Raw genomic sequence first — 27,657 nt, 5'->3', positions numbered from 1 at the left:
CAATAGGGCATAGTGTGGAACAACTTTGGCTTATATGCCAATAATATTAATAATTATGAAAGAATAATTTTTGCTTTGAACATATATACATCCCAAATTTCAATTATGGGTTAGAGAAAAATAACAAAATAAAAAGGTAAAATGTCTTGATGGAAGATCCAAAGCTCTTTCATTTGTTGTTAAGAAAGAAAACTTTATCATGATTAAGAATGTGATTGCCAACTGTGGCAACTATATAGCTTTGTGGCTCTTAATGTTACTAAAAGAATATATATATGGATACTTACAAATTACAATGTTATAATTAAGATAAACTAAAATGGCAACAAATGCTTTATTATTAGTTATAGTTTTAGTAACAGTAGTAATCTTTATGAAAAGTACTAAGAGATTATTACAATTTATTATTTTTAATTATTAATTTAATTTTTTTAGTCTAATTTATTTAATTTAATAATTTAATAATATATTTATCTTATATTTTTAAATATTAATCATTAATTAATAATTAAAAATAATAAATTATAATGACCCTTTTAACATTTTTTAATCTTTATTATGTATATTCGAAAGAAACGATGATATATGCCTAATTACTTTTAAAAGTTGTATAATCTACATAACGTGTGTTGAAATTTCACTAGGATTGAAATTTGAAACAATATAATAATATTATATGTGTATGTACTTGCCCTATATATCTACCTAGCTACGAGTAACCTAAATTCCAAATAGTTCTATTCTGTACCAAGGAAATAATTGAAGAACTATTTGCTCGAGGTCTATGAATAGGACTCAATATGTATAAAATTATATTTGATCCGTACGGTATTTATAGAATCGGATCAGATACAATATTTGTATTTTTTAGGTCAGATCTGACTCGCATATTTATAAATTGGATTGGATATTGAGTATATTTGTATAATTTAAAAAAATTATTTTAAGATTTTATTTGACTATTTTTATAAAAAAATATCTATAAAATTTATTTTTTACCTGCTTAATCTTATTTATTCCTAAAATATTTCAATAAAAGTTCTCTTGAATAAAAAAAATAATAACACAAGATTTAAGTTTAATTATTCTAGGTTGAAGTACAACATAAAAAATTAAAAATAAAATATCATAAAATTCATAAAACAACACACTAAAATTCATATCACATTAGGGTTTACTTTCTTAAACTATGCTATTTATATGAGACGTGCGGATATGTGGATTTGCGGATCAGATCTATGGATATCGCTATTAAATCCGCAATCCAATCCTACCATAGTGCAAATTGGATCTGATCTGATTTGATGGCACTGCGGATTGGATAATATCCACAAAATTCGGATCGGATGCGGATAATTACTACGAATATGCGGATATTATCCGATTCATGTGCAGTCCTATCTGTGACATAGTATATATATTGCAGCCAGATTCAAATTGTAAATAGTATTAATTTAGCTCTAAATTAGCTTAATTAGTTAGTGCAGATTCGATATTAGTATAGTTAATTTCAGTTTTGTGCCAATAAATTCGGAATTTATTATTTAGAACATAGTATATGAGGTTGAGTTACATGATATTTTGATAGGGTTTATTTTTGAAATAAAGCTTGTGAAATTTTCACTTGACTCATGTTTGTCTCTCTCAATTCTTCTTCCAATACTTTCTAACTTAAGATCAACTCAAATTATGATTTTTTTTATACTGTGTAGTAAGCGTGAAAAGTGATCAAGTGCAAAAAGATAAATTTAAAAAATTGGTTCTGCAAATTCTTTTGATTCCACCATTTCCTTTCTTTCTGACCAATTCTCTTCATCTGTACCTCTTCTCACTTTACACTTCTTAAGAGTGTTTATGGATCGGATCGTTTCCACAGATCCGCGATAAATATCCGCATTCGATCTGAAAATTGTGGATACGATCCGATCCGATCCGTACCCTTTAATTAAGGATCGGATCGTGGATATCTGCTCTGCATCTGTGTATCCGATCCACGGATCCGCATATCCGCATAATAACAATTAAAAAATAAATAAATATATATGTGGTATTATATTTACTTGTTTGTATGTTTCAGTTATTAGTTATTATTCATATATTGTATTATTTTATTTTTGTTATTTAAAAAAAATTGATTAAAAATATTTTATGAATAAATAGGTTTAAAAGTGTGAAAGAAATATGTTTATTGAATTTTTTACATAGAAATATGATTAAAACGAGAAGGTTCAATTATGCGGATATACCCGATATCTGACCGATCCGATCCGATCCGCATACATCCCTAACGCCTCTTCTCTGAAACTCGCACGATAGAGTTTGATGAGAGCTTGTTTCAATGACTTCTTAATTGTTGCAGCAAGTGTTCCGATCAACAAGTGTTAGGAAAGAAGATTTGAATATGCTTTTACAAGATTCATTGATTTACAATCATGACAGAACCTCAAATGGTAAATAATCAAACTCCAGAGGATGGCTCACACAACTCAAGCGGCGCAATGCAAATGGATGTGAATGCATTGGCGCATCTTCTGAATCAGCTTTCAAGTCTTCAATCGCAAATGTCACAAAGCAACATGAACTCAATGCAAGATCCTTCGAGTCCCTATTTCATACACCATGGGAAAAATTCAGGTACGCCAATTACACCAATCATTCTTACTCCTCGTAACTATGGAAGCTGGATTCGTGCGATGACACTAGCTCTTAGGTCCAAAAATAAGCTAAGGTTTATTGATGGAACAATCAAAAGACCTGATGAAGGTGATGCTAACTTTAATGCATGGGAGAAATGCAAGAATACATTGTTCATGGATCAACATATTCCTTAGTTCTAAAATTTTAGACAGTGTGATATGGAGTAACATAGCTGCTGATTTGTGAAAAGACCTATGACATAAATACTACCAAGGCGATCAATTTAGAGTTGCTAAATTGCAAGAACAATTGTTTGTAATTAAGTAAGAAGATTTGAACATTATGAGCTATTTCACAAAATTAAAGCAGATTGGGGAAGAGCTAAATAATTTTAGACAAGTGCCTAATTTGTGATGTGCACTGAAGAGTGCTCTTGTGGACTGGCTATAATGTGAATGCACATATTTGAAGACCAATTGATGAGGCTCTTAAGAGGCCTAAATGAGTAATAATCGACTATAAGATCCCAAATCATGCTAATAGTCCCCTACTCGGTGTGAACAAGTTGTTTTCGATGCTTACACAGCAGAAGAGGCAATTGACAAGTACGGATGCATATGGCTCAAGGTTGTTGTTCAAATCAAGCCACAGCAGAGGCTCGCCACCATTTCAAGATTTCTTAGCTGGCAGAGGCAGAGGAAGAAGGCGTGGAAGAGCTGCACATGGAGGTCGAGGGAGGGGAACTAAAATGATGTGCTCATATTGTGAGAAGCAAGGACACACTGAAGATGTATGCTACAAGAAGGATGGATTTTTTCCAAATTTGAAACCAAGACAGAAGTACAATACTATCACAAATTACATGTTCACTAAAGAAAATGGTGAGCATTTTAGTGAACAACAATCACATACTAACTGTCATCAAGAGAATAGTGAAGTGCACAGCCTTGAATTCACTCCAGAAAAAAGGTTGGCCTTGCTAGACCTTCTTAAAGAAAAGCGGGTTCAACATCCATCTCAGGGTACAAATCAAGTTCTAACCAATTCAATTCAAACCTCAACTCAAGGTAAAAAAAAATTTTTTTGTACTTTAGTATAAAAATTATGAGTTTTTGTCAAACCAAAGTCTGCATTCTGGGTTATTGACTCGGGTGCCACTGATTACGTCACTTTTAATATAAATGATTTAAAAAATTTTCAAAAAATAGAACCAATAATTGTTAAACTACTCAATGGTAACAAAACAATAAGCACTATTGTTGGTACCATTGAATTTTCTAACCGGTTCTATTTGACAAATGTTTTATGCATCCCCTCTTTTGATTTTAAATTGATTTTGGTTTCAAAAAGCTGACATCAATTTTAAATTTCCAGTTACTAATAAATTATGAGCATTGTGAGATACATGATCGATTCATATTGAAGATGATTGCATAGCTAAATGTGGAGAATGGTAATAGACAAGGAATAGTCAACCTAGAGTTTTTAAATCTGTTTCTGACAAGGCTTTTTCATTGGCAGCAATGGCCAAATTCACACTCTTTCAAGCATCAATAATATCTAACATCTTAGATTAAGTTATTTACCATTGCATAAATTGAGCATCATGAAAAGGAACTGCTCCTTTATAGATTGTAATAATAATAAAGTGCCTTGTGACTCTTATCACTTGGCCAAGCAAAAGAAATTAAGTTTTTATTACAACTTGACTAAAATTGATGAATGTTTTTATTTGGTTCTTATGGATATTTGGGGTTCTATATCCATTTCATCGAATAAAGGACATCGATATTTTTTAACTGGAGTAGATGGAAAGAGCATATTTACATGAATTATTTTTATGAAAACTAAATCAGAAGCTTCTTACTTAGTTCAGAATTTTATTAATTTTATAAAGGTGCAATTTGATAAACAAGTGAAATGCATTAGAATCGACAATAGGCTTGAGTTTACTCTCAAATCCTATTTTGTAACTAGTGGCATTATCCATCAAACCTCTTGTGTAGAAACGTCAAAGCAAAATGAGATTGTAGAGAAAAAACATCAGCATATATTAGAATTTAGGTGTTACTAGAATCTTACTTTTTCAATCAAATGTTTTACATTGCTTTAGGCAATTTTTGTTGTGGCTCATGTTGTTCACTTAATTAATAGACTGTCCAGCAACACTCTCAATAATGTTAGTTCTTATAAAACTCTACACAATAAGCTTCCTGATATGTTGAATTTGAAGGTTTTTGGCTGCTTAGTCTTTGCCTCTACTCTTACAGCTTTAAGGTCCAAATTGAATCAGAGAGCTCGAAAAGCAACCTTCTTGAGGTTTAAGGATGGAACCAAAGGCTTTCACCTCATAAACATGCAATCTAAAAATATTTTTGTCTCTCAAAAGGCTCATTTTATGAAAATTGTTTCTCTTTTTCAACTCATAATCCAGCTTTATAAATGCCACACAATTCAGGTCCAAATAGTACCACATCAGTATATCCCCTAAACAATATTGACATTTTTTTATCATGACTTATATATTATGCAGCCCTCACTTCACATTCGTCATTCTATAGACATTCATAATGATACCACCTCATCCAATTCACATATTGACATGCATCCTTTGCATAAAGATTCAATGAATACTCACATTCCTGACACATCCACTATGCATAATGAATTGCATTCATATTCTGCACATTCCAATTTCAATTCAGACATCACTATTATAGCACCACAATTATCCTCTGCATCATAAAATACAAACCACATGAACCATTATGATATCATGCATTCTCATGATAGCATTGCCAGAAGATCCTTGAGAAATAGAAAATTTTCCACTTAGTTGAAGGACTATCACTGTATGATAACTAACATTGCCAGCAGTTATGAATCATTAAATTTGTATCATATCTCACATCATACCTATGAGAAACTGAATACAAAGTACAAGCTTTCTCCCTCGCCATTTTATCAAATTTAGAATCTAGTACCTATGAAAAGGCTGCTGCTCATCCTTGCTGGAGAGAGGCTATTCAAGCAGAACTCAAGGCTCTGGATCAGAATCAAACATGGCAACTAACTAAACTCCCACATGGCAAAAAGGCTGTTAGTTGTAAGTAGGTATTTCAAGTCAAATTCAACATGGACGGCTCTATTAAACGACATAAAGCCCGTTCAGTGGCGAAGAACTTCACGCAAATGCAAGGAGTTGATTATGCTGATACTTTCAGTCCTGTAGTCAAAATGACTACCTTGAGAGTAATTTTGGCTATTACTGCAGCAAAAGGATGGCACCTCAAGCAGCTTGACGTCAATACTGCTTTTCTCCATGGTGACTTGGACAATGAGGTGTATATGAAGGTTCCACCCGGGTTGAGCACTAAGAAACCAGGACTTGTTTGCAAGTTGTAAAAGTTATTGCATGGGTTGAAGCAGGCTAGTAGGAAATGGAATATTAAGCTGGCTCAAACTCTGGTTGATGTAGAGTACCAAAAATGTGTGGATGATCACTCTCTCTTTGTGAAGCGCAGACCCGAAGATTTCACTACAATTTTGGTCTATGTTGACTGGAGATGATTTGGCTAAGATTAATTACATTAAAGCCACTTTGGATGCAAAATTCAATATTAAGGATTTAGGAGACCTCAAATATTTCTTAGGCATGGAGGTTCCAAGGTCAACTTCAGCCATTCACATTTACCAAAAGAAGTACACAATTGATTTGTTTAATGATTTTGGTTATTTTGAGTGCAAACCCCTCTTCGCTCCAATTGACTATACTTGCACTCAGAGGCTTTCATGAGAATCCGGTTCACCGCTAGCCGATTGCATTGTTTACAGGCAGCTCGTTAGGCATTTGCTTTACTTGATCAATACTCAACCTGATATCTCTTATGGAGTGGGGAGGCTGGCTCAATTTTTGGACTGTGTAACCACTACTCATCTAGATGCTGCCTTCAGGGTCCTTAAATATCTGAAGGGCAAAGCCAGCTCAAGGTATCTTCTTCCCTTCGGCTTTGGATTCGCACAGTTATGGCTTTGCTGATGCTGATTGAGCAACTTGTGCAAAAACTCGCAAGTCTATTTCTGGATACTGCTTCATGCTTGGTGGCTCCCTTATAAGTTGAAAGAGTAAAAAGCAGACACAGTGGCATGATCTTCAACAGAGACTGAGTATCGAGCTTTGTCAGCTGCTACTTGTGAGGCATGATGGATTTCCTTCTCGATGAACTTCATTGGCATGCCACTTTAAAGGCCAATTACCATTTTTTGTGACAATCAATCAACAATTGATATTGCTCGTAACCCATCTCCCATGAAAAAACAAAGAACATATAGGTGGATTACCACATTGTGTGAGAGAAATTGCTTTCAGGGTTTATTCATCTGATGTCAGTCAGTTCTAAAGATCAGTTGGCGGATTTTCTTACCAAGACTCTGGCACTGGGTCCTTTCTCTACGAATGTATTCAAGTTTAGATTGTTAGATTTGTATAATCCTAACTTGAGAGAGGGTTTGACATAATATGTAATTTGCAGCAAGGTTCAAATTATAAATAGAAATTAACTTAGCTCCAACTTAGCTTAATTAGTTAATGTAGATTCCATATCAGCATAGTTAGTTTCAGTTTTGTGTCAATAGGTTCGGAGTTTGTTATTTAGAGCATAATATATAAGGTTGAGTTAGATGATTTTTTAATAGGGTTTTATTTTTGAAATAAAGTTTATGAAGTTTTCACTTGATTCGTGTTCTTCTCTCGCAATTCCTCTTCCAAACCTCTCTAACTTAAAATCAACTCAGATCATGATTTTTCACATCTAATATAGACTAAGTAAATAGTTAAATTAATTTCTGAAAAATTATTCATTCTTTAAATTAGTCTTTGAAATATTTTTTAATCAAATTTATTTTTTAAAATTTTAAATTAGTTATTTTAGTCCTTCTATCACTTCTATTGCTTACGGTGTCAAAATTTGTTGATGTGACACGTTAAGTGATACTACAACATATATCTAATAGTCCTAATTAGCAGTTAACATGATAAATTTATGAAATTAGATCAAATCAATTCCTAATTGAGGGATTCCAATGCCTTAAGTTCTCCCCTCAATTACATTTTAATTTGATCTAATTTCATAAACTTATCATGTTAATAGTCAGTTAAGACTTCTATGTGTATTGTAGTATCACTTAACGCGCCACATTAACAAATTTTAGCACTGTCAACAAAAACAATAACAGAAAGATTAGCACGATTAATTCAAAATATTTCAAGAACAAATTTAATTAAAAAAATTTTTGAGAACTAATTTAAAAAACGAGTGATTTTTTAATGTTGAATTTGACCATTTATCCAATATAAACATCAATTACAAATTTAATTTAAAATCTGTGGATAATATATTTTCGTAAGAGTCTTTTTATGGCACAGTAAATTCGACAATAAAATTATTAAGCATCGGATTTATATATAAAATTGGTTATAAATTTAACAATAAAAGAGTATTTTTTGTAGTTTATTATCACATATAATAATAATAATAATAATAATAATAATAATAATAATTAATAAATAAATAAATAATAAGGATGGTGATTAGTTAAAGGATTTTCGCAAGTTTTATTCTGGAGTAGAAGCATGGAGATGCATGTTATAAAATATGGATCAAATTACACCGGTTCCATTTTAAACAAAGTTACATGCATGTTTCATATTTCTTTATTTAAATTGATTTTTATTGATCCAACAGGTGATTTATATAATAACATATCATAAAAATCATTTAATTTGTACCTAAGTTTATAAAAAAGTTATCAATAATATATGACTATAATCTATCAATTTATATCTTTTAAATTTAATTTTTATATTATTGTAAAGTTTAATCTATAAAAAAACATTTCAAATCATTTTAAATTAATATAAACTTTTATAAAAATAATCCACGATATATAACCTTTATTTAAACTGATACTGATAATATTTATCCTAACTATTCTACCTGTATATTAGTATATATTTGCCTTTTATTTTTCTACTATTCTATTGTAAATAGAACAACTACTAGTCTACTACAACAATGAATTGTGGTTGAGTTTGAATAAAATTCTCCCACCACCATCATCGAGTTAATGATTAAAATCGTCTTTAAAAGATCATTTGATCTTCGTTTTGGTCTCTAAAAAATAAAATTAATTAAAATAATCCCTAAAAAATAATTGTGTTAGTCGAATTCGTCCTTCTGTTATCTCAGTATTAATTAACAGCATAACACACCTCAAACTTTAGCCATGTTAATGATGCTGAGCAGATAAATTTGTTAAATTAAGTTAAATCAATCCCAGTATTTGAATTCTAATCCTAAATTCATCATCATCTTCTACAATCATCCCTTATTCAATTTTTCTCCCTTACGCCAGGATTTTTCACCTTTTCACCTTATGTACAACAACGTTTCAAGTTTCAACTAACTTTTGTTGTTGTTTTTCTTCTTCACCGACGAAACAAAGAAGAGAAAACATGTGAATGGCTACAGCACCGTACCGTTGAAATCTCAGCCTCTTCACAGCTTCACTTTACCATTTCTAAAATAAGAAGGTACCAGCACTGCCAAGACCCACCGCACAACCACCTCCAACAACAACCACCACCGCCACCGCTTTCGCTGCCCTGTTTACGATCACGAGTAGGCATGGCAAAAATTTCCGGCGGGCGGGTACCCGCGGGGATTATATTTACCCGCCGGGGGTAGGTATGAGGGTAATTTCTATTTGCGGAGATGGGAGACGGGGCGGGGGCGAAGGTAGAGGTCCCCGTCCTGTGGAGACCCGTTAAATCCCCATTTATATGAAAAGATGAAAATTTCTATAATATATATAATATTTGAACCATTGGAGAAACCCTAGCCATCATATACTCATATATGCTTTAAAGACAGAGAGTGAGAGTCTCGTCTCCTCTTTTCTCCACTCCTCCTTAAAGTTGAAACCATCAGCCCCTCCTGTTTCCTACTCGAACATCGTCGACCGCCGACCGCCACCTCCCACCTTCTAGGTCCCTCAGCGCCACAGTCTCGTCTCCTTTCCCCTCCACTCCTCCTCAAAGTTCAAACCATCAGCCCCTCCTGTCTCCTTCCCGAACACCGCCGACAGCCGCCTCCCACCCTCTGGGTCCCTTAGCGCTGCCTCCCACCCCCTGAGTGGCTCAGTCGCTCACTGCAGGTCTCGAGAGCTCACTGTCGTGGCCACATCGTCTTCTTCTCTTTGTCGCGTCGTCGCCGGTCGTCATCTTCTCCTCGTCGCGGCAGACTCGTCGCCGGTCGTCATCCTCTCTTCTTCCCCGTTCGTTCGCCAAATCGCTGGTCTTCCCTGGTCTGTCCCTTTTCTTCGTCGGGTAAGTCAGTCCTGTGGTTTTTGAATTTTTGTTTCTAAATTAGGTTGATTTAGTTCAAGAATTTTTGAATTTCTGATTTAGGGTAATTAGATTCTGATTTTTGAATTTCTGAATTTGATTCTGATTTCTAATTAGGGTAATTAGATTCTGAATTTCTAAATAAGGGTAATTACGTTATGATTTCTAAATTTTTGATTCTGATTTCTAATTAGGGTAATTAGATTCTGAATTTCTGAACTAGGATAATTAGGTTCTGATTTCTGAATTTCTGATTTCTAATTAGGGTAATTAGATTCTGAATTTCTGAATTAGGGTAATTAAGTTCTGATCTCTGAATTTCTGAATTTTTTATACTAATTTCTATTTAGGATAATTAGATTTTGAATTTCTGAATTTCTGATTTCTAATTAGGGTAATTAGATTCTGAATTTTTGAGTTAGGTTAATGAGATTCTGATTCTAAATTTCTGATTTTTAATTTATATTTGAGTTAATTTTGGGTTCTGAATTTAGATTTTTGAATTAGGGTAATTATATTCTAATTTTTGAATTTCTGATTCTGATTTCTAATTAGGGTAATTAGATTCTTAATTATAACATACTATGTTTTTATATTACTGACTTATTGAGTTATTATATGATTTTAACTTTAAATTGTTTTCTTGTTGATGTAGGATTCAAGTAAATCAGAATCTATCATCACTACCATTACGGGATGAAAAGAAGATTGAGATTGTGGAATTATATTTTTACGACGTGATGAACTTTGTTTGGTTGTTTATGAATATGGTTTGTTGTTTATGTAATATTTGGTTGTTTATGGATATGTTTGGATGTTTATGTTTGTTGTTATTGCTATTTAAGTCTTTAAAGACTATGGATATTATGTTTGTAATGACAATTGAAGATTATCTTTAATTTTCTCAAACTTTGTTTCATTTTTTTCAATTTTTATTAATTTTTACAAAAATTCGCAGATATCCGCGGAGATCCAGGTCTCCAACGGATACGGAGTTCCCGTTACCCGTCGTGGGGATGGGGCGGGGACAGGAACGGATATTGGGGGTGGGGGGCATGTCCCTGCCCCCATGGGGACCCGTTGCCATCCCTAGTCACAAGCATGACTCTGACTCCAATAATAACCGCCTACCATGTGTCGGATCGCGACCACCAAAGACCAACCGCTATGTTGTTTTCTCTTGCAACCACCATAGCAATAGCCACAACTAAAACCAAAACAAAAATGACACTCCTCCACTTTATAACCACATCAGCAACACCAATAATGAGCATGAGGCCGAAGAGGAGGAGGCAAAGCAGAATGACATAGAGATAACTAAAGTGGCCGGGGTGGAGGAGGCAGTGCAGAAGTCGTGGAGCCTGAGGCAAAGGAAGCAGACAGCGCCTGCGATTACGGGTGGAACGTCGTCGAGCGGGAATGGCGAAGGAGTGGAAGTGGTGAACAGCGAGGGAGAGGGAAGTTGATAAGGCTAAGAGGGATGATGGCGGCGATGGCGGGGCCAGGAGCAGTGAGGGACAGACGGTGCTCGTCGAAGAAGAGAAAGTTTTGGATTGCACTTTCAAGAAAAGAAATCGAGGAGTGGTGATAGGGAGAAACGTTTGAATATTCATTCTAGAGATAAAACGACGTCGTATCATGACTTGCGGCAAAAAAAACAAAGCTACATCGTTTTGGGATTGCTACGCTGTCAGTTAACGTTCCAAGTCAGCAAACGTTCATGTTAGTCACTCAGATGACAGAAAGACGAACTTAATCAACGTAGTTATTTTGTGGGATTACTTTGATTGATTTTATTTTTCGGAGACCAAAATGAAGATCAAGTGACCTTCCAAAGATGATTTTGATTATTAACACCCCACCAATCAAAATCGAAGTGGTTAGAACAATCAATAAATTAAAGATTTAATTATTTTGTTAGTATCTATAGTTTTATTAAATTTATTTGTATCAAAAATATTAAAATAAACGGAATATTTTTAAAAAAATATATATAATCAAATATCTAATTAGATTCTTAATTATATATATCTTTAATTTGTGAAAATATATTCCATTAATTCTAATATTTTTACATTAATAATAATCTACTTATAAAATAAAAAATAATATAAAAATTTAACTAAAAGAATATATAAAAACTTAATTATAAATTTAATAAAATTATATATAAATCAACAGAATAATTAAATCTAAACTATAAATGTACGAACACTAGTGGTAACAAAGTTAAGTTGTGATTATCATAACACAAGATTTAAAATCAAATCAAGATCTGTAGTATTTAATTTGGCTATTATTTTCCATTTATTCAATAAGCTAATCAACAATAATCATTATTCATTGTGAAATGGGAATTTTTTTTTATGAGGGGGGATCCTATTCCCATTTCGCACTCAATTATTCCCTTTGTTGTAAATTTATACCATAAAAAAAAGTGTGAGAGAGAGACCAGAGGTTTTATTTCTTCTTGAACTCATAATTGTATAAATGAACTTACTCGATGAGATTTGAGATTCGGTTAATTTCAAGCATTGGTTACTATACATGTAACCTAAAAAATCTTTTAAGAAAAAATTCAAAATATTCGTATAGTAGTGGACTGTTCGATCTTATTACATTTTATTTGTAACTTACAATACATCAATGATTTTATTAAAATTAGAAAAAAGTTAAATTATAATATAAAAATGTTAGTTTTATTGCAATAAATTAAATAATTTATATAGATATTTAATTAATATAAAATCTTTGTTATAAGGGCATTTGTTTCAAAATAAAAAATTATATATATAGTACATACAAAAAATTATTAGAATAGTAACGGATATAAAATTTTTAAGACTAAAAAAAAATTGACTGCTAAATCGATCGTTAAATTCCATTTAACGATTGATTTCAATGACCAACGAAAATGGTCACTAATAACAATTGATTTGGCTATTAATAATATTTTTCTTCAACTAGAATGAAATTAATAGCTAAAATCGATTATTATTTTTTAATTTAGCAACTGTTTTAGCAACCAAAATAAAAAATTAATCTTTAATTCTTTTAGTCACAAAATCGATCATTGTACTTATAATTTTTTATAATGGTAGAAATATAATTTTCATAATCTTACACCTATTATTATTCTTTGGCATTTTAGATTATTATTTTATTTGATGTTATTAAAAAGTTTCAAAATAGTTTTTGATATTTTGGGAAATAAATTCAAAGTTTATTTAATTTATAATAGTTATTTTTAATATCGCAATGAAGATTTTTTTTTTATCATTCTCAATACTCTTCTCTATGTTTCATATTTTCATAAGATTAAACTCTCTATTAACATTTTTTTATTAATAAATTATTATTTTATTCATAAAAATTTAAAATGTTAAAAAATCTATCTATGAATGAATAAAATTAATTTTGTATTTATAAAAAATAAAAAATGTCATTTTTGCTAATAAAATCTCATAATACTGATAAATTTATATATGAATAAATATAATTAATCTTTAGATAATTTTAACATAAAAACTCTTTTTATGAGTATAAAACTAATTTATTTATTTATAAAAAATATAAAAAAATCAGATAATTCTTTTTGTACAAACCGTTCACCCAAGAATTCAATTTGAGGTGCCACATGTGATTCTCAATTAACAACGTGTCAAATCATTAGCACATCTGATAAGTCAATAAGTCATAATCTGTTGCTTGAATTTTCAATACCGCACACAAATTAGATAAAAATAATGAAATAAATCGGCTATTTAATTAAGAAATCTACTAAAAAGTTAATAGAATATTTATATGATGTATATTTTTTGGTAATTTTTTATATAATGTATATAATAAATTATTTATTTAGTCTAATATAAATTAAAAATAAATATTTATAATAAAATATTATTAATTTTTTAAATATAATATATTTATATTATCTAAAATAATTATTTGAAAACGATAAATAATAAACATCTAATATTCTATTAAATCTAATATTTTTAAATTTTATTATACATATTATATAAATATTTCATTAGTTCTATATCTCTTTTTTTAATTAATTACATCTAATTAAATAAATATATTTTTTTTCTTCGAAACACAAGCACGAAGTTTCACGGGTCCAACACGTAATTACACGTGAGGAATCGGGTCACTTTCGTGATTTCACATCGCCATTAACTTTCTGGTACGTTTTAACATCATCTGCCGCCCATTTCACCTTTATTTTCTTTCTTTTTCTATTTTTTAATTAATTTTTAATTAATTAAACAAATTCCATTTTCCTACTTATACCCCTCCAGCTTCTTCACTCATTCCCTTTTCCCTCTCTTCACACTCTCTCTCTCTTACTCTCTCTCTCTCTGCGAAGTAACCGCCCGGAGTTCTGGCTGCGCCTCAATCCCCGCCACTGCCGGCGGTGTTCCCGGACTTCGGCGACCTCAAAAGGATGGCGGCGACGGAGTCGGATCTTGAATGGTGGAGGACGATGATCGGATTCGACGAAGCATCCAACGGATCTCCCAACGGGGACGACGTCAAGCCCGCCGACTTGAGAGGCAGCGGCGTTTTATCTGCCACCGTCCTCACCGGCGGATTCTGCTATGTCGGTGACGGCGCCGAAAATCCGGTGAGTGTTTTTCATTGAAACTGAAAAGTAACTTTTGGCGCCGTCTTATGCCACGTCATCAGGCGTCAAGACCTTTTGGATGACGTGGCAACCTCGTTACTCGTGACCGTTGAATTCAGCTTGCGCGCCCAACGCTTCCTTAATTAATTGATTAATTAACAACAACAATAATAATAATAATAAACTTTTAATTTCGGCCATAAAAATAAAAGAAATAAGAAAAATGATTTAGTTGGAAGATGATTGCAATAGTTTTGTTTGTGAAATAATTTAGAGTAAGTGTGGTATGATATGATAGTGTAGGAATTTTCAGGAGGTATTTGGTTGAGACTTGAGAGGGTTTAATAAAATGAAAAACAGGGTGTGGGGGTGGTTGTGAATAATGAATGAAGTGGGTTCGTGAATGAGAGGGACTGGGACATGCTGATGTGAACTTTGGGAAACTTGTGTGAACGCACCACTTTGGCTTCGCATATAGCCGTATAAGCCACTTTTTCTTGCTTTTTTATTTTTTTATTTTTTTTTTAAGTTTTTTGCATGCTTGATTTCAAGTGGGACAATGGGGCCCATGGTTTCTGGCCGAGACTAATTTTGCTTTGTCACTTAGCACTCGAGCCTGTTTAGAATATTTTCGATATCAAGAAATTTATTTAAGAAAAAAGATTGGAACCTATTTTTTAGTCAATTAATATTAACTAATTTTTTTAGGATTTAAAGCATAAAATTTAAGTTAAATATTTATAATTTATGATTAAAATTTAAGATAAATAAAAATAATTTAAAAAAAATTAATTGATATTAACTGAAAAAGTTAGATTTATAATATTATTCTATTTATAATTTTTTTAATCGTTAAAAATAAGAGTTTTTTTTTGAGATATTTAGATTCTCCTCCTATTAGACAACAGAAAAATAATAGTTAAAGTCCTATGTGTCTTTTATTCCTTACTCATTGTTGTTAATATTAATTATATACAATTTACTGTATATGAAAGAGATATAGAAGAATTTTGTATCCACCTTTTCCTTTTTATTTCAACCTTAAAATTCCTGAGTAATTTGCAGATTTGTTTCAAGACGAAAATAGTCTCCATTGATATATTGTATTTTTTTTTATATATACTTGTTATATGAATTAAATAAACTACTAAACAATATTTATTATTCTATATATTAGTAATTAAAACAGTATAAAAGTTTAATAGGCAAGTTTCCGCTAGTAAATATATGGATAGAGATGTGCTCTTTTGTAATTGTCAGTTTATGAGGACTAGTAAAATCCTCTCATGGAAATATTTTTTTATTTTATGGTATAAATCTTTTTTTTATTATATCTATATGGTAAAAGAAAAAAAATTGATTTTTTATATTTTATAATAAAAATATAGACAGCTACCCGGCCCAGCCCTTAGGTAGCGTTTGGTTACTGAGACACAGACACTGAGACATAGACACAGTGGTACACGGTGACACATGTCTGCTGTTTGGTTTGGTGAGACACAGATTTTCGAAGGACACGGGAGGACACGGATGGACACGGAGACACTAAATTTGTGTACCTCCAATTTGGTGAGACACTGAGACACAACTTGTGAGACACTAATTTTTTACTCTTTTACCCTTATTGAGTTTTTAAAATTTGTCTTCTTATCTTCCCAAATCTTTTTTTTCTCTTTCTCTTTTAGATTCTACAACTAAATTTACTTTTCTATTTTTTTCAAAAAAAAATTTGTACATTTAATTTTTTTTATTTATTTAAATTTTGATTAATCTTTGATAAATTCTGAACTTTCATTTTCTATTTTTTTTTCAAGAACAATTATATATTTAATATTTAAATGATAATTTAAGATGGTATTAGAAGAAATAAAAAATTATTAGAAGAAATAAAAATTTAATGGTGATGGCATGCATTGTTTGGGATAATAAGTGTATTGTAATAGTGGTAAAACTTGTGGTTGAATGAAGGGTAATTTAGTCTTTTTTAAATATATGTGTCTTATTTTTTATTTTTGTCAAACACAATACATAGACACAAATATTTTATGTCCATATCTTTAATGTCTGTGTCTCTGTGTCTATGTCTCATCAAATACATCAACCAAACGGAGCCTTAGAGTTCAGGATCGGTTGAGTCTCGAAGTTTGTCTGCTTCCCTGACAAAAACAAAGTTTGTCTTGGAGCCTACGTGCTGAGGTAGCCATTAAGAAAACGGTGATTGAACTCACTAATGCATTATCAAAAAAAAAAAGGGTGATTGAACTCCATGATCAAAAACCATGAAAAACTCACTAATACGGTCCAAAAAAAAAAACCAAAAAAAAAACACACAAACTTCAATGAATCCTATATTATATCAATATTATTTTTGTCTTAAAATCATTTATTTGGATGTAAATATTATATTATTCATTGAATTTTATTTCTAATTTTACACTATTATTTTGCTATTATATCACCGAAAAGATATATACATTAATTAAATATCGGTTCGATTTAGTATAGTTTAAAATCATATCTGAGTATTAAAAAAGGTAACCCAATGAAGAAAATCATGACCAAGTTTGAGTCTAGTAGCATATTTTTAGCAGAAATTAGTTCTTAGAATTATTATTAGAAGAAGAAGATGCCTATAACCGTACATTTAATCTAATAATCACCACATAATATTATGTCAAAGATTTTTGTTAGATTAGTCTGATCAATCGAGCCTTTTCTGTTGAGTTGGAAAAAATATACAATTATAGGAAACTTTATCTGCATCTATAATACTAGTTTCGTCTTTGAAAGACTGTTCATTCAACATATTGCATACTTCTTTATAAAATAATTTATGCAAAGTTAATCAAGCATATATGCTAATCTACCCAAAGAAAAAAAAAATCAAGCATATGTTAGTTGCAAGTTTATTTTCCTGACAATATCTTAAAACAAAGACCATAGTATTTCTACACAATTAGTTAGTTTGTTTTTGGCATCTAAGTTTTACATACTTTTAGTCTGAAAAAAACAAAAGTGTACACATTATTTCTGTTATTATGTTAACAAAAGTAATTATTTCTCACAAATGGCCAATATTTAATAAAAATGTTTACATTCAGACTAAGGCTGGAAGTGAGCCGAGCTGAGTCGAGTTAGACCAAATTCAAGCTCGACTCACGAAAATTAAGCTTGACTCACAACTCAACTCATTACCAATCGAGCCTATTTCGTAAGTTCAAACTCGATTCAACGAAAACTTACGAGCTAGCTTGAGCTCACAAGGTGATTCAAATAATAGAAACATAATCTATAATTCTATATCAATAAATTATAACTTATATATATTAAAAAATATTTAAAAAAAATTAATGTATTGTCTATCTATCAATTATAAATTTTTTATTTATGTCCTACATCAAAATTATATATAAAAAATGACTATAAAATTTTAAATAATTAAAAACATTAATGTATATGTAAAATTATATATATATATATATATATATATGTGCATTTAATCTATATTTTAATATTATATATATAATCGAGCTAGCTCACGAGCTAATGAGCTGAGCTTATCCAAGCTCAAGTTCGGCTCACCAGCTCACGAGTTTAGCTTATCGAATTATTAATGAGTCGAGCTGGCTCATGAACTGCCTTGACTCACTTCCAGCCTTAATTCAGTCTACATCAAAATTAAACTCATGCATTTAGATAGCATATAATGTTACATTAAGAATTGCTTTATTTTTCTTTTCTACCTCTGGTGTGTGAGGGAAAAGGATCTGCCCAAGGAAAGCTTATTTTTCTTAGCAGTAAATAGATGTTAGTGAAATGCTATAACAAGCTATGATTATACGTAGTAGAATTTATGTACAGAATTCCAGCTTATGCACCCTTTCCTAATTGCAGGACTATGTGGTAAATTCATTTTCAACTTGTGGGGGAATAGCAGATGCCAATACCGTTGTCTGTTCCCAAAACGTCATTACCAAGAATTCCACCATTTCTGCTACTAATGATTCCCAGTCATCCATGTGTGGCACTGGTAATTATGTTAATTAGCAATATCTATATACATAGCTGTTAGTTTAGTTTAGTATTACTAATTCTCTTAAGTTCTTATTATAGCTCATAAACTTAAACTTAGTTCATTTAGTTTAACAATTTGGATTGAATTGCAAAATGATGGCAGTTGGAAGCCCGGTATCTTCTAATAAACCAAGTGACAGAGACAATCAAGCCAAAGTAGCTACAAGTGGTTCCTCTGAGCCTTCTGATGAGGATGATGAAACTGGTCCTTGTGAACAAAGCACAAATCCTGTTGATGTGAAGCGCCTTAGAAGGTGTGTTGTAAATGGGGTATGAACTCATAGATGGTCTTTTCTTTTCTTTTCTTTTTTTGTTGTCCTCAAACATTACATATCGTGATTTCAGGAAGGAATCTAATCGCGAATCTGCAAGGAGGTCAAGAAGAAGAAAACAAGCGCATTTAGCTGACCTTGAGATGCAGGTAAAGTTACCTGGTGTTTAAGCAGTAAGTTGAAGAAGCTAAAGCTTAATTGAATATTTGTTATGCAGAAGTATTGTTGAGTAGTGTTAAGAACTCAAGAGATGTTGTTACTGGTTCTCTCTGAACCTGTTTAATTTAATTCAAGTCTTAATCTTTACTGTCTCAGGTTGAAAAGCTGAAACTGGAAAATGCAACCCTATACAAGCAGTTTAATGATGTTAGACAACAATTTCATGAGGCGGATACTAATAACCGAGTGCTAAAATCAGATGTTGAAGCCTTGAGAGCTAAGGTACAAGTAGAACCTTTAATTTTGTTTTATTTCATTTCTGAAAAATCTTTCTAGAATTACATGGTGGTGCTAGTCATCAATCACACACATGCTATTTACTTTTAGGTGAAGTTAGCCGAGGATATGGTCACTCGAGGCTCTGTTACCACGTTAAACAACCAACTTCTTCAGCCTCATTCTCAACTGAGCGCGCCGCCTCATATGGCACACGTGTCGCCGACCATCACTGTCCATGCAAACGATGCCTTATACAATAATGGTGGTGGTGGAGGTGGACAGAATCATCCAGGTCTTGGTGGGCTGGGAGACTTGGATATTCCTTACAATGATATCAACAATGGAGTCATAAACGATGCTCTAAACTCCATGAACATCTGGCAGCAGTAAGAGTTTATTATACTCACTACTAGGATTTGTGTAGGGTCCAATTAGATCCAACTTTATATTTTGTATGTCTGTTCCAATTAGATTGTATATGTAGGTTACATTGTTATTGTATTTGGATACATTTCCTTTGTGGATTATGCTCATTAAAATAGTGTGTCCTTTCTTGATGTATTTCTTTCTTCTGTATAAAGGGACTTGATTGCTTTATCCATTTCTCGTTGAAAAATAGCAACTAACATCCAACCTTTGCCAAGATGCCATATATATGTCAGAATAATTTTTTAAAAACAGAAAAAAAAAGATTCATTAGAGAAAATGCTGAAATAAATATTGATTTACAATTGGGAACTCAACCACTAGTCCTATTTTTTAAAAAAAGATAAAATAGAAATGAATGAACATTAAGAATAATATGCTATCCCATCATCAACTCAAACTCACCAAAGTCAACCTTGCCATCAAGATTCAAATCAACAACCTTAACCATCTTCTCAATTGTGTTCATGTCCCAACCCTTATCCAAACCAAGACAATCAAGCACCCTCTTCAACTCCATTGCATCAATGTAACCATCTCCATCCTCATCAAAGATCTTGAATGCTTCATGCAAGAGCTCATTGCGCTTTGACATGTCCTCCAAATCACCAAGAACCTCTTCTACCGGCACTTCGTCGCCCTCCAACAATCCACCATCACCATGAAGCTCAAATCTTGATGGTGATGATGAGGCCTTGTTGTTATTATCTTTGTCATGCACCAAACCAAGCTTCTCCACAACTCTTCTAGCATTTTCTTTCTTGATTCTTCCATTGTTTTGCATGCCAAACACAGTCATGAGGGCGCGAACCGTGTTGTCGTCGAGCTTTAGCAAATTCTGGGGCTTGCAATCAGGGCTATGGTGATTTTGATCAAGCTCATCATGAATTGAGCTTGGTGGTGATGAGTGTTTGAATGCTTGCAAGAAGTCAACAATGAACCTTGAACATGCTTCTGTTATGCCCATTTTTATTACTAGTACACCAATATAACATATAGAGACCAAACAAAATAATGTTATGATATTATAGGGATCTAAGGAAAACAATTAAGTTTATCAATACTACTACTATATAGGAAGAAATAATGTAAGAATTTGGTAGAGTGCATAAACATGCTCTTGTAGCACCTCTTTTATAGTTGGATCAATGCTATATTACCCCCTTTAATTTTGTTACAATTGTAAATTACTTAGTGCCCTTCGATAGGTGGAATTATCAATATAATTAAATAGTAGCAATAATTGTCCAACTATTTGGCACTACTATAGAATCACAATGCAGCTGGCATATATATACAAAATAAATGCACCAATAAGAGCTATTGTATATGCATTATTAGGTACACTTTTTTATTTTATTTTATAAGATTGTATATCTTAGAATTTAAATCATATTATATTCAATAATTATTTTATATTTTATAAAAGAGTAAAGTACTAAATTAGTCTTCTACGTTTGGACTTAATTATATTTTGGTTCCTCAAATTTAAAGTGTTCTATTTGAATCCAAAAAAGTTTCATTTAGCTTCAATGTAGTCATGCCGTGAAGTTAATGTTAAATAATTAACGAAACTCAGTTTTCAAATATAAAAAACTTATATAACCAAATTTTTCGATTGTCAAGGGGACTCCGCGGTAGAGGTGACGATGGTCTTATTCTTGTCGCCACCAGCGAATTTTCCTGCGAAAAGTGAGTTTTCGACAATGTTCTCCATGTGCTTGAACCAAGACCAATGGCTCATAGTGATGCATCCTGCGCCTCTCGAGTTTATACCTCTTTTTCGGGGAAAGACATTAAGATTTGGTAAAACTGTGAAGTTAATTATTTAACATTGAACATTGACTTTATAGTAAAACTACATTAAAATTAAATGAAACTTTTTTAAATTCAAATAAAATATTTTAAACTTTAAAAATCAAAATAAAATTAAATTTAAATATAAAAAGACTAATTTAGTACTTTACCTTTTGTAAGACATTATTCTAGTCTTTTTTTTCATATATATATAGAGTGATATCTACCTAATAAAGGTCACACGTACTATGTATGTATGTACCATTCTTCCATGTCTTCCTTAACTTCATTTATATATATATATATATATATATTATGCTTATTTTCAATTGAAATCAAAATTAAAAGCAAAGGAAATTGAAAAGTGGTCAACAATAATAATGTCCATTTGCTTGGTTATGTTTCTGTTCTTGTAGGCAGTACGTAGCTTCCTTGAAGAAACACAATGCAAATCTTAAAATCTATTATACTTCCATATGCTTAACATTTTAGTGGGAATATAATTAATAATATTTTATTAGCTTTAGATCGAATTAGACAGATACTTTGATTTAGTCATATAACAAATTTTGAAAGGATGCATGGCAGAAACCGCGTTGTTGTTGCTGTACCAACAAATTTTAAATGTATTAAAATTTCAATTTTATTGGCCTTCTCGTAGCATGAATTATTGTTCATATCACGTGGATTATTTTTTTAATTCCTTTCATTAGAAGTATTATTTCACAGAGTTGGAAATTCAATGTATAAACCAGGTGAATGAATGATGCGAGATCTGATCCTCAAAGTCATAGCCATAATAATAATAATAATAATAATAATAATAATAATAATAATAATAATAATAATAACCAATTTAAATTGGTCAATTAATAAGTATATTTGTCTATTTAATCAAGTATCGGCATTTAAATTTTACTTTATGATAAGTTTATATATGAAATAATTTATAGTTCATCTATATACTCTTAAATAGAGAATAAATTTGCGCTAGATTAATTTTCACCTACTGAATTAGAAGATGTTGTAAAAAAAATAATAATATAAAAAAATACAAAGAGCAACTATACAGTGAATTGTTGGACTTATTTAAAAATTAAATATAAAACTTTTATTAAATAGAGGGTAGTTGAACTTCTAATTCTAAAAATAGTTAGTGTAGAAAATAAAAGTTTTAAAAGTAATTCTTTTGAGTTTTTGATTTATAAAAAATAATAGTATTAATGTCTAGTATAATTTTTAAAATCAAATTACAGTCTTTTAAAAAATTATTTTAGAATTTATAGAAAAATTTAAAAAAATGAATTCTCTCATAATACTATAACTTTTTATTATATTTTTATAAAATAAATATTTTTAAAATTAAAAATTTAAATACAAAACTTATTTATAAACTATTTTTAATATAATCATTTATTATTTAAATTATTTTTTTAAAATAAACTTAATTAAACTGTTTACCAAACTGAACTTTAATATAATAAAATGGAGTTCAAATGAAATTCTAAAAATGATTCATCAATAGATGTCTATAGTCTACACTAAGTGTGATACTTGAATGTTAAAAAATTAATTATTTTTTCTATTCATTGATTGGGAACATCTATTGAAATATTTACAAGCCGTGAAGTGAAATTATTCACTATATATAAATCTAAATAACATATATGATTTAAAAACCTATTAAATCATTAATTGAGGTTTATCATCAAGATGTAGTGATCAATCTAAAGTTAAGTTTCATTTTAGTCATTGAGATTTACGAGTTATATCGATTTGGTTCTTGATTTTTTAATTACTATAATTTGATCTTCTAAATTTAAAAAAGTGTATCAATATAGTCTTTATTTAATATCGTAAAATAGTTCAAATCTTGCCATGTTAAATATATTAAAATAATATTTTATATTTTGACGTTAAAAGAGTACAAAATAATGTTATTTTATGGTTTAAATAATATTAAAAATGAGGGGTATAACGTTTTAATATTGTTCAAACCCTCAAACGACGTTATTTAGTGCCTTTTTTAAAGCTAAAACGCATATCACGTCATTTTAATATGTCTAACGTGACAAAATTTAAATTACACCACTAACGGTGTTAAATTTTAATGATAAAAGATACACAAAAAAATTACATTAGTACATTTTTTTTAATTTAAAAGACAAAATTGTAACAATTAAAAAATTAGAGACTAAATCAGTCTAATTCACCAATCTCAAAAATCAAAATAAAATTTAACTCGATCGACCTACTATTATGAATTTTCTTTTACTAATTTAGATAAAATTATTGACATTTGAAATTTATTATTAGAAATTTAATTGTCCGTCTTGAGTTAAAGGAAATCACGTGAGTAAGGTAGAATTCTAAGAGAATTCCAAGAAAGATTTTTTCATTCTCAAAATCTTTTATTAAGGAACTAATATATTTATGGCTTTTGAGTTTTCACTTATTCTATTATAAAATAAATAAAAGATATACTAAATATAAAATAAAGATGTATAAATAGAAAATTTTAATATTAATATAATTAATTCAATAATAATTCATATATGTATTTACTAATATTATATGAAGTAATGTGTATATAATTATATAAAAATGAGAGAGAGATATATATTATAAGAGAAAAATATTGCTCAAAGAAAGAGAAAAAATTATTATTGTGTGCTTGTGTTTCTCTTAAAGACAAAAATTTCTATTTATATATATATTAAGAGTTTAATTTCAATATATATTTAATATTATTCTTCTTTAAAAAAATAAATTCCTCATAGGAATGGGTATCCCGTCTCATTCTTATCCCAACATATTTCCATTTTTCAACATTCTAATTGGTCTAAAAAAATGAAAAGTAAGAAACAAATAAGAAGTAATCAAGGAACATTCTTTTTGGACTGAGTTAGGAACATTTTGTTTTTTTATAAGAAATCCATAAAACAAAAACAGTAGTATATTGGGCTTGCCTATTTCGGATTCACTTTGTCTTTTCAAGCAGTTTGATACCAATACTATGTTTAGCCCAAATAGCTTTTTCATTGACCCAAAGAAAAAGTCATTAGCAATCTTCTTGTTTAGTTGGATTGGCAAGATAAATTTCAACGGATTTTCCAGTTTAAAAAAAACACATTCAACAGATTTTTTACGGAAAAAAAATCAAATTGTATAATGACAAACTTTTAAATAGAGTTCAATTCGCCAATGAGCCTTGGCTCTAGTGGCATTTCTCCCCTCTCCCCACCTCAAGGTCTAGGGTTCAAACCCTAGAGGATGCAATTGAGGAAAAAATGTGATAAATATGTAAGGAGTGTGTGGGTGTGTTGTGTACCTAAGATTGGGGGGTTGTCCAATCCACTGAACAAAGAGATATCATAAAAAACAAAAAAAAATTACACTCCATAAAATTTTCTTAAGAGTACATATTTAAATAAATCTCTAAAAAATTTTTTGTTATATTTTTGATAATTTATTTGTCAAATTAAAAATAATAAATCTGACTAAAATAGAATTATATATTTTATTTTGTAATATTCAAAAATCTTAACATAATCAAATCTTTTTTAAAATATAAATATTCAATGTGAAATTCTTTAAAAACCTTTTTGAATATTCATCTTCAGAATTAATCAAATATCTAGGAACTATAAAATAACAGTTAGACAAATCGTTGATGTCCAATTCCAAGAGGATTCCAATTTACCAAATTATGCCGTAACCACAAATAGTCAGACATAGCTGATAATTAGAAGAAGTAATTTAAGAGAAGTAATTTGATAATTTTGGATAATTTTTTAAAATATGAATAATTTTATAAATCAGAATTTATTTTTAATGAGTACGTCAATTTTAATTTTTTGTAAATAATTTTATTAATATTTTAAATATTTATGAATAGAAAAATAATAATTTACTCTTAAACAACATATAAACTTGAACCTCGTGCCCTATTATCCACTAACAAATATCTACAATTTTCTCATGACATAACTTTGTCTAACAGATTAGACACTCTTGTTGGGGAAAAAAAATTGATAACTGTTTTTATTTTCTAAAAGATAAAATTTTGGAAAAAAATAAAAAAATATAAATAAAAAATTAATCATCATTAAATTTATAACTTATATCATATTTACATCCCACTTTCACCAATCTTATTTGTTCATTCAACAACGGTAATTAACATCCGGGTTAAGATAAAGAAATCGAATGACATGTAGAAATTTGAAGCACAGAAAACTTTATTGAAAGCTCCCTTTTTCTTATATTAATTAAAAGTAAAGTAATATTGCATGTGCTATTTTTCAAAAGGGAGCCACCTGTGACTACTCCATATAAATGTGGCAGGTCACTATCATAGGTGATTTAATTTCAAATCTATAAAGTGAGTAAAACCTTATTTGGCGGCTCTCACTCGTTACACCTACCCCCAACCCCCAAACACCCATCCACTCAACTACACCATTCAATATTCATTCCTCCAACCTTATATTCTATAGTATCTTTAAAAACTTAGAAGATAAATTAAGCTCATTTTTTTTCTTTATAAAAATGATATCAGTGATATATTTTAATATTATAATTTTTTTATATTTTTTAAAATAATAAAAAAACTAAATTTAAAAGTACGATTTTAAATTTTTTATTTTTTATTTTTAGAAAATAAAAATATACAATTTTGTATTTCCAAAATTTAAAAAATTTAATTTCTATACTTCTAAATTAAACATTATCATATTTGAAGTTAACATTCTACTATTGTCAATTCAATATCAAAAGTAATTTTCGAATAAATTAGTGTTTATCATATATTTGTATTATAATTTATATACATATTTAATATATAAAATAAATAAACTTTAAAATATTATATTTATATTAAAAATTAGTCACTAAATTGAACTATTATATTTACATATAAATATTATATTATTTTTTATATCTAAAATATATTTTATATTTTAATACGTATTTTATAAGACTAACTAATTTAATGACTAATTTTTTATATAAAATAATATAATTAATATCTTTATATATTTAATTATTTGAATTTGGAATATTGTATTTAAATTAAAATTTTAAATAATTAATTTATCAATAACTAATACTTGTTAAGAGTATAAATTCAGAAGATATTTGCATAATATATTTAATGTGTAATTTAAAAACTTTTTTTTATCCATGAGTTAAATAAATTAACCAACTTGGGTTGGTCGAGTGGTCAGTTTACTCGTTCGCTTAATCAAGTGTCGAGGGTTCGAATCCCGCCTTATGCATGCAGTAATTCATTGGCCAATAACAAACCCTTAAATGGAGCTCAGATCCGCGATAAATTGATCCTAATCCGTTTAGAAACAAAAAAATAAAGTTAAATAAATTAAAAGTTAGATATTAAATGCATACATAATTAAACCTATCATATGATTATACATGGTAAGGATAATTTATCCTCTAGTTTCTTAAAGATATAAGAATAATTTCCTTAATTTAATTATTTTATCCAAATCATGCTCTAATATTTATCAGTAAAATACTAAACCCTACGTTAACTCAAAGTATATGAAAATCACATGAATTAAATTGACCTCAATATTACTTGAGATGTCATAAATAATTTTTACTTATTTATTTGTCCAATTTTATTTTATGTAAATCATGGTAGAATATAAATTTAAAACTTATTATGCGATCGTTTAATAGAAGTTCGGGATCATGGTACTAAATCATCGAAGGCTGGAAGTGTGTTCATGAGCCAGTTTGATTTTGACTCATTAATAATTTGATAAGCTAATTTTGTGAGTTGGTGAATTAAACTTGAGTTTGGAATTAAACTCATAAATTAAATGAGTCGAACTTGAGTTTGGATAAGCTCAACTTATTAATTCGTAAGCTGACTCGATTATATATATATATATATATATATATATATATATATATATATATATATAGTAAATTATCGTTTTTGTCCCCAATAT

At 29.9% G+C, this 27,657-nt stretch overlaps 2 protein-coding genes across 4 annotated transcripts; one reads left to right on the top strand and one right to left on the bottom strand.

The window, feature by feature from the left end:
* Positions 1 to 14,359: 14,359 nt before the first annotated feature.
* On the top strand, positions 14,360 to 20,053 carry LOC112716187 (basic leucine zipper 9). Of its 2 annotated transcripts, none has more exons than XM_025768051.3 (6): positions 14,360 to 14,672; positions 18,567 to 18,702; positions 18,850 to 19,000; positions 19,092 to 19,167; positions 19,334 to 19,459; positions 19,565 to 20,053. In XM_025768051.3, exons 1-6 carry the CDS (start codon positions 14,493 to 14,495, stop codon positions 19,844 to 19,846), a joined length of 951 nt encoding a protein of 316 aa, XP_025623836.1. In that variant the 5' UTR covers positions 14,360 to 14,492; the 3' UTR covers positions 19,847 to 20,053. The 2 variants fall into 2 exon arrangements, with proteins under 2 accessions (XP_025623836.1, XP_072061341.1); XM_072205240.1 differs by lacking the exon at positions 14,360 to 14,672 and adding an exon at positions 15,071 to 16,241.
* Positions 19,955 to 20,994, bottom strand: LOC112716188 (calmodulin-like protein 2). 2 transcript variants are annotated; one of them, XM_072205241.1, is made up of 2 exons: positions 20,288 to 20,994; positions 19,955 to 20,090 (listed from the first exon to the last, which is right to left on the bottom strand). In XM_072205241.1, exons 1-2 carry the CDS (start codon positions 20,847 to 20,849, stop codon positions 19,990 to 19,992), a joined length of 663 nt encoding a protein of 220 aa, XP_072061342.1. In that variant the 5' UTR covers positions 20,850 to 20,994; the 3' UTR covers positions 19,955 to 19,989. The 2 variants fall into 2 exon arrangements, with proteins under 2 accessions (XP_072061342.1, XP_025623837.1); XM_025768052.3 differs by lacking the exon at positions 19,955 to 20,090 and having other exon boundaries at positions 20,181 to 20,994.
* Positions 20,995 to 27,657: the final 6,663 nt, after the last annotated feature.

This window comes from Arachis hypogaea, chromosome 10 (assembly GCF_003086295.3).
Source record: "Arachis hypogaea cultivar Tifrunner chromosome 10, arahy.Tifrunner.gnm2.J5K5, whole genome shotgun sequence".
NCBI lineage: Eukaryota > Viridiplantae > Streptophyta > Magnoliopsida > Fabales > Fabaceae > Arachis > Arachis hypogaea.
This window is presented reverse-complemented; position numbering and strand designations above follow the sequence as displayed.

Coding starts and splice junctions, on each gene's coding strand:
- LOC112716187 (XM_025768051.3), top strand. CDS start 14,493: ATGGCGGCGACGGAGTCGGATCTTGAATGGTGGAGGACGATGATCGGA. Junction 14,673..18,566: donor GTGACGGCGCCGAAAATCCG/GTGAGTGTTTTT, acceptor TCCTAATTGCAG/GACTATGTGGTAAATTCATT. Junction 19,168..19,333: donor TAGCTGACCTTGAGATGCAG/GTAAAGTTACCT, acceptor TTACTGTCTCAG/GTTGAAAAGCTGAAACTGGA.
- LOC112716188 (XM_072205241.1), bottom strand. CDS start 20,849: ATGGGCATAACAGAAGCATGTTCAAGGTTCATTGTTGACTTCTTGCAA. Junction 20,091..20,287: donor TGATGGCAAGGTTGACTTTG/GTGAGTTTGAGT, acceptor ATCTTGGCAAAG/GTTGGATGTTAGTTGCTATT.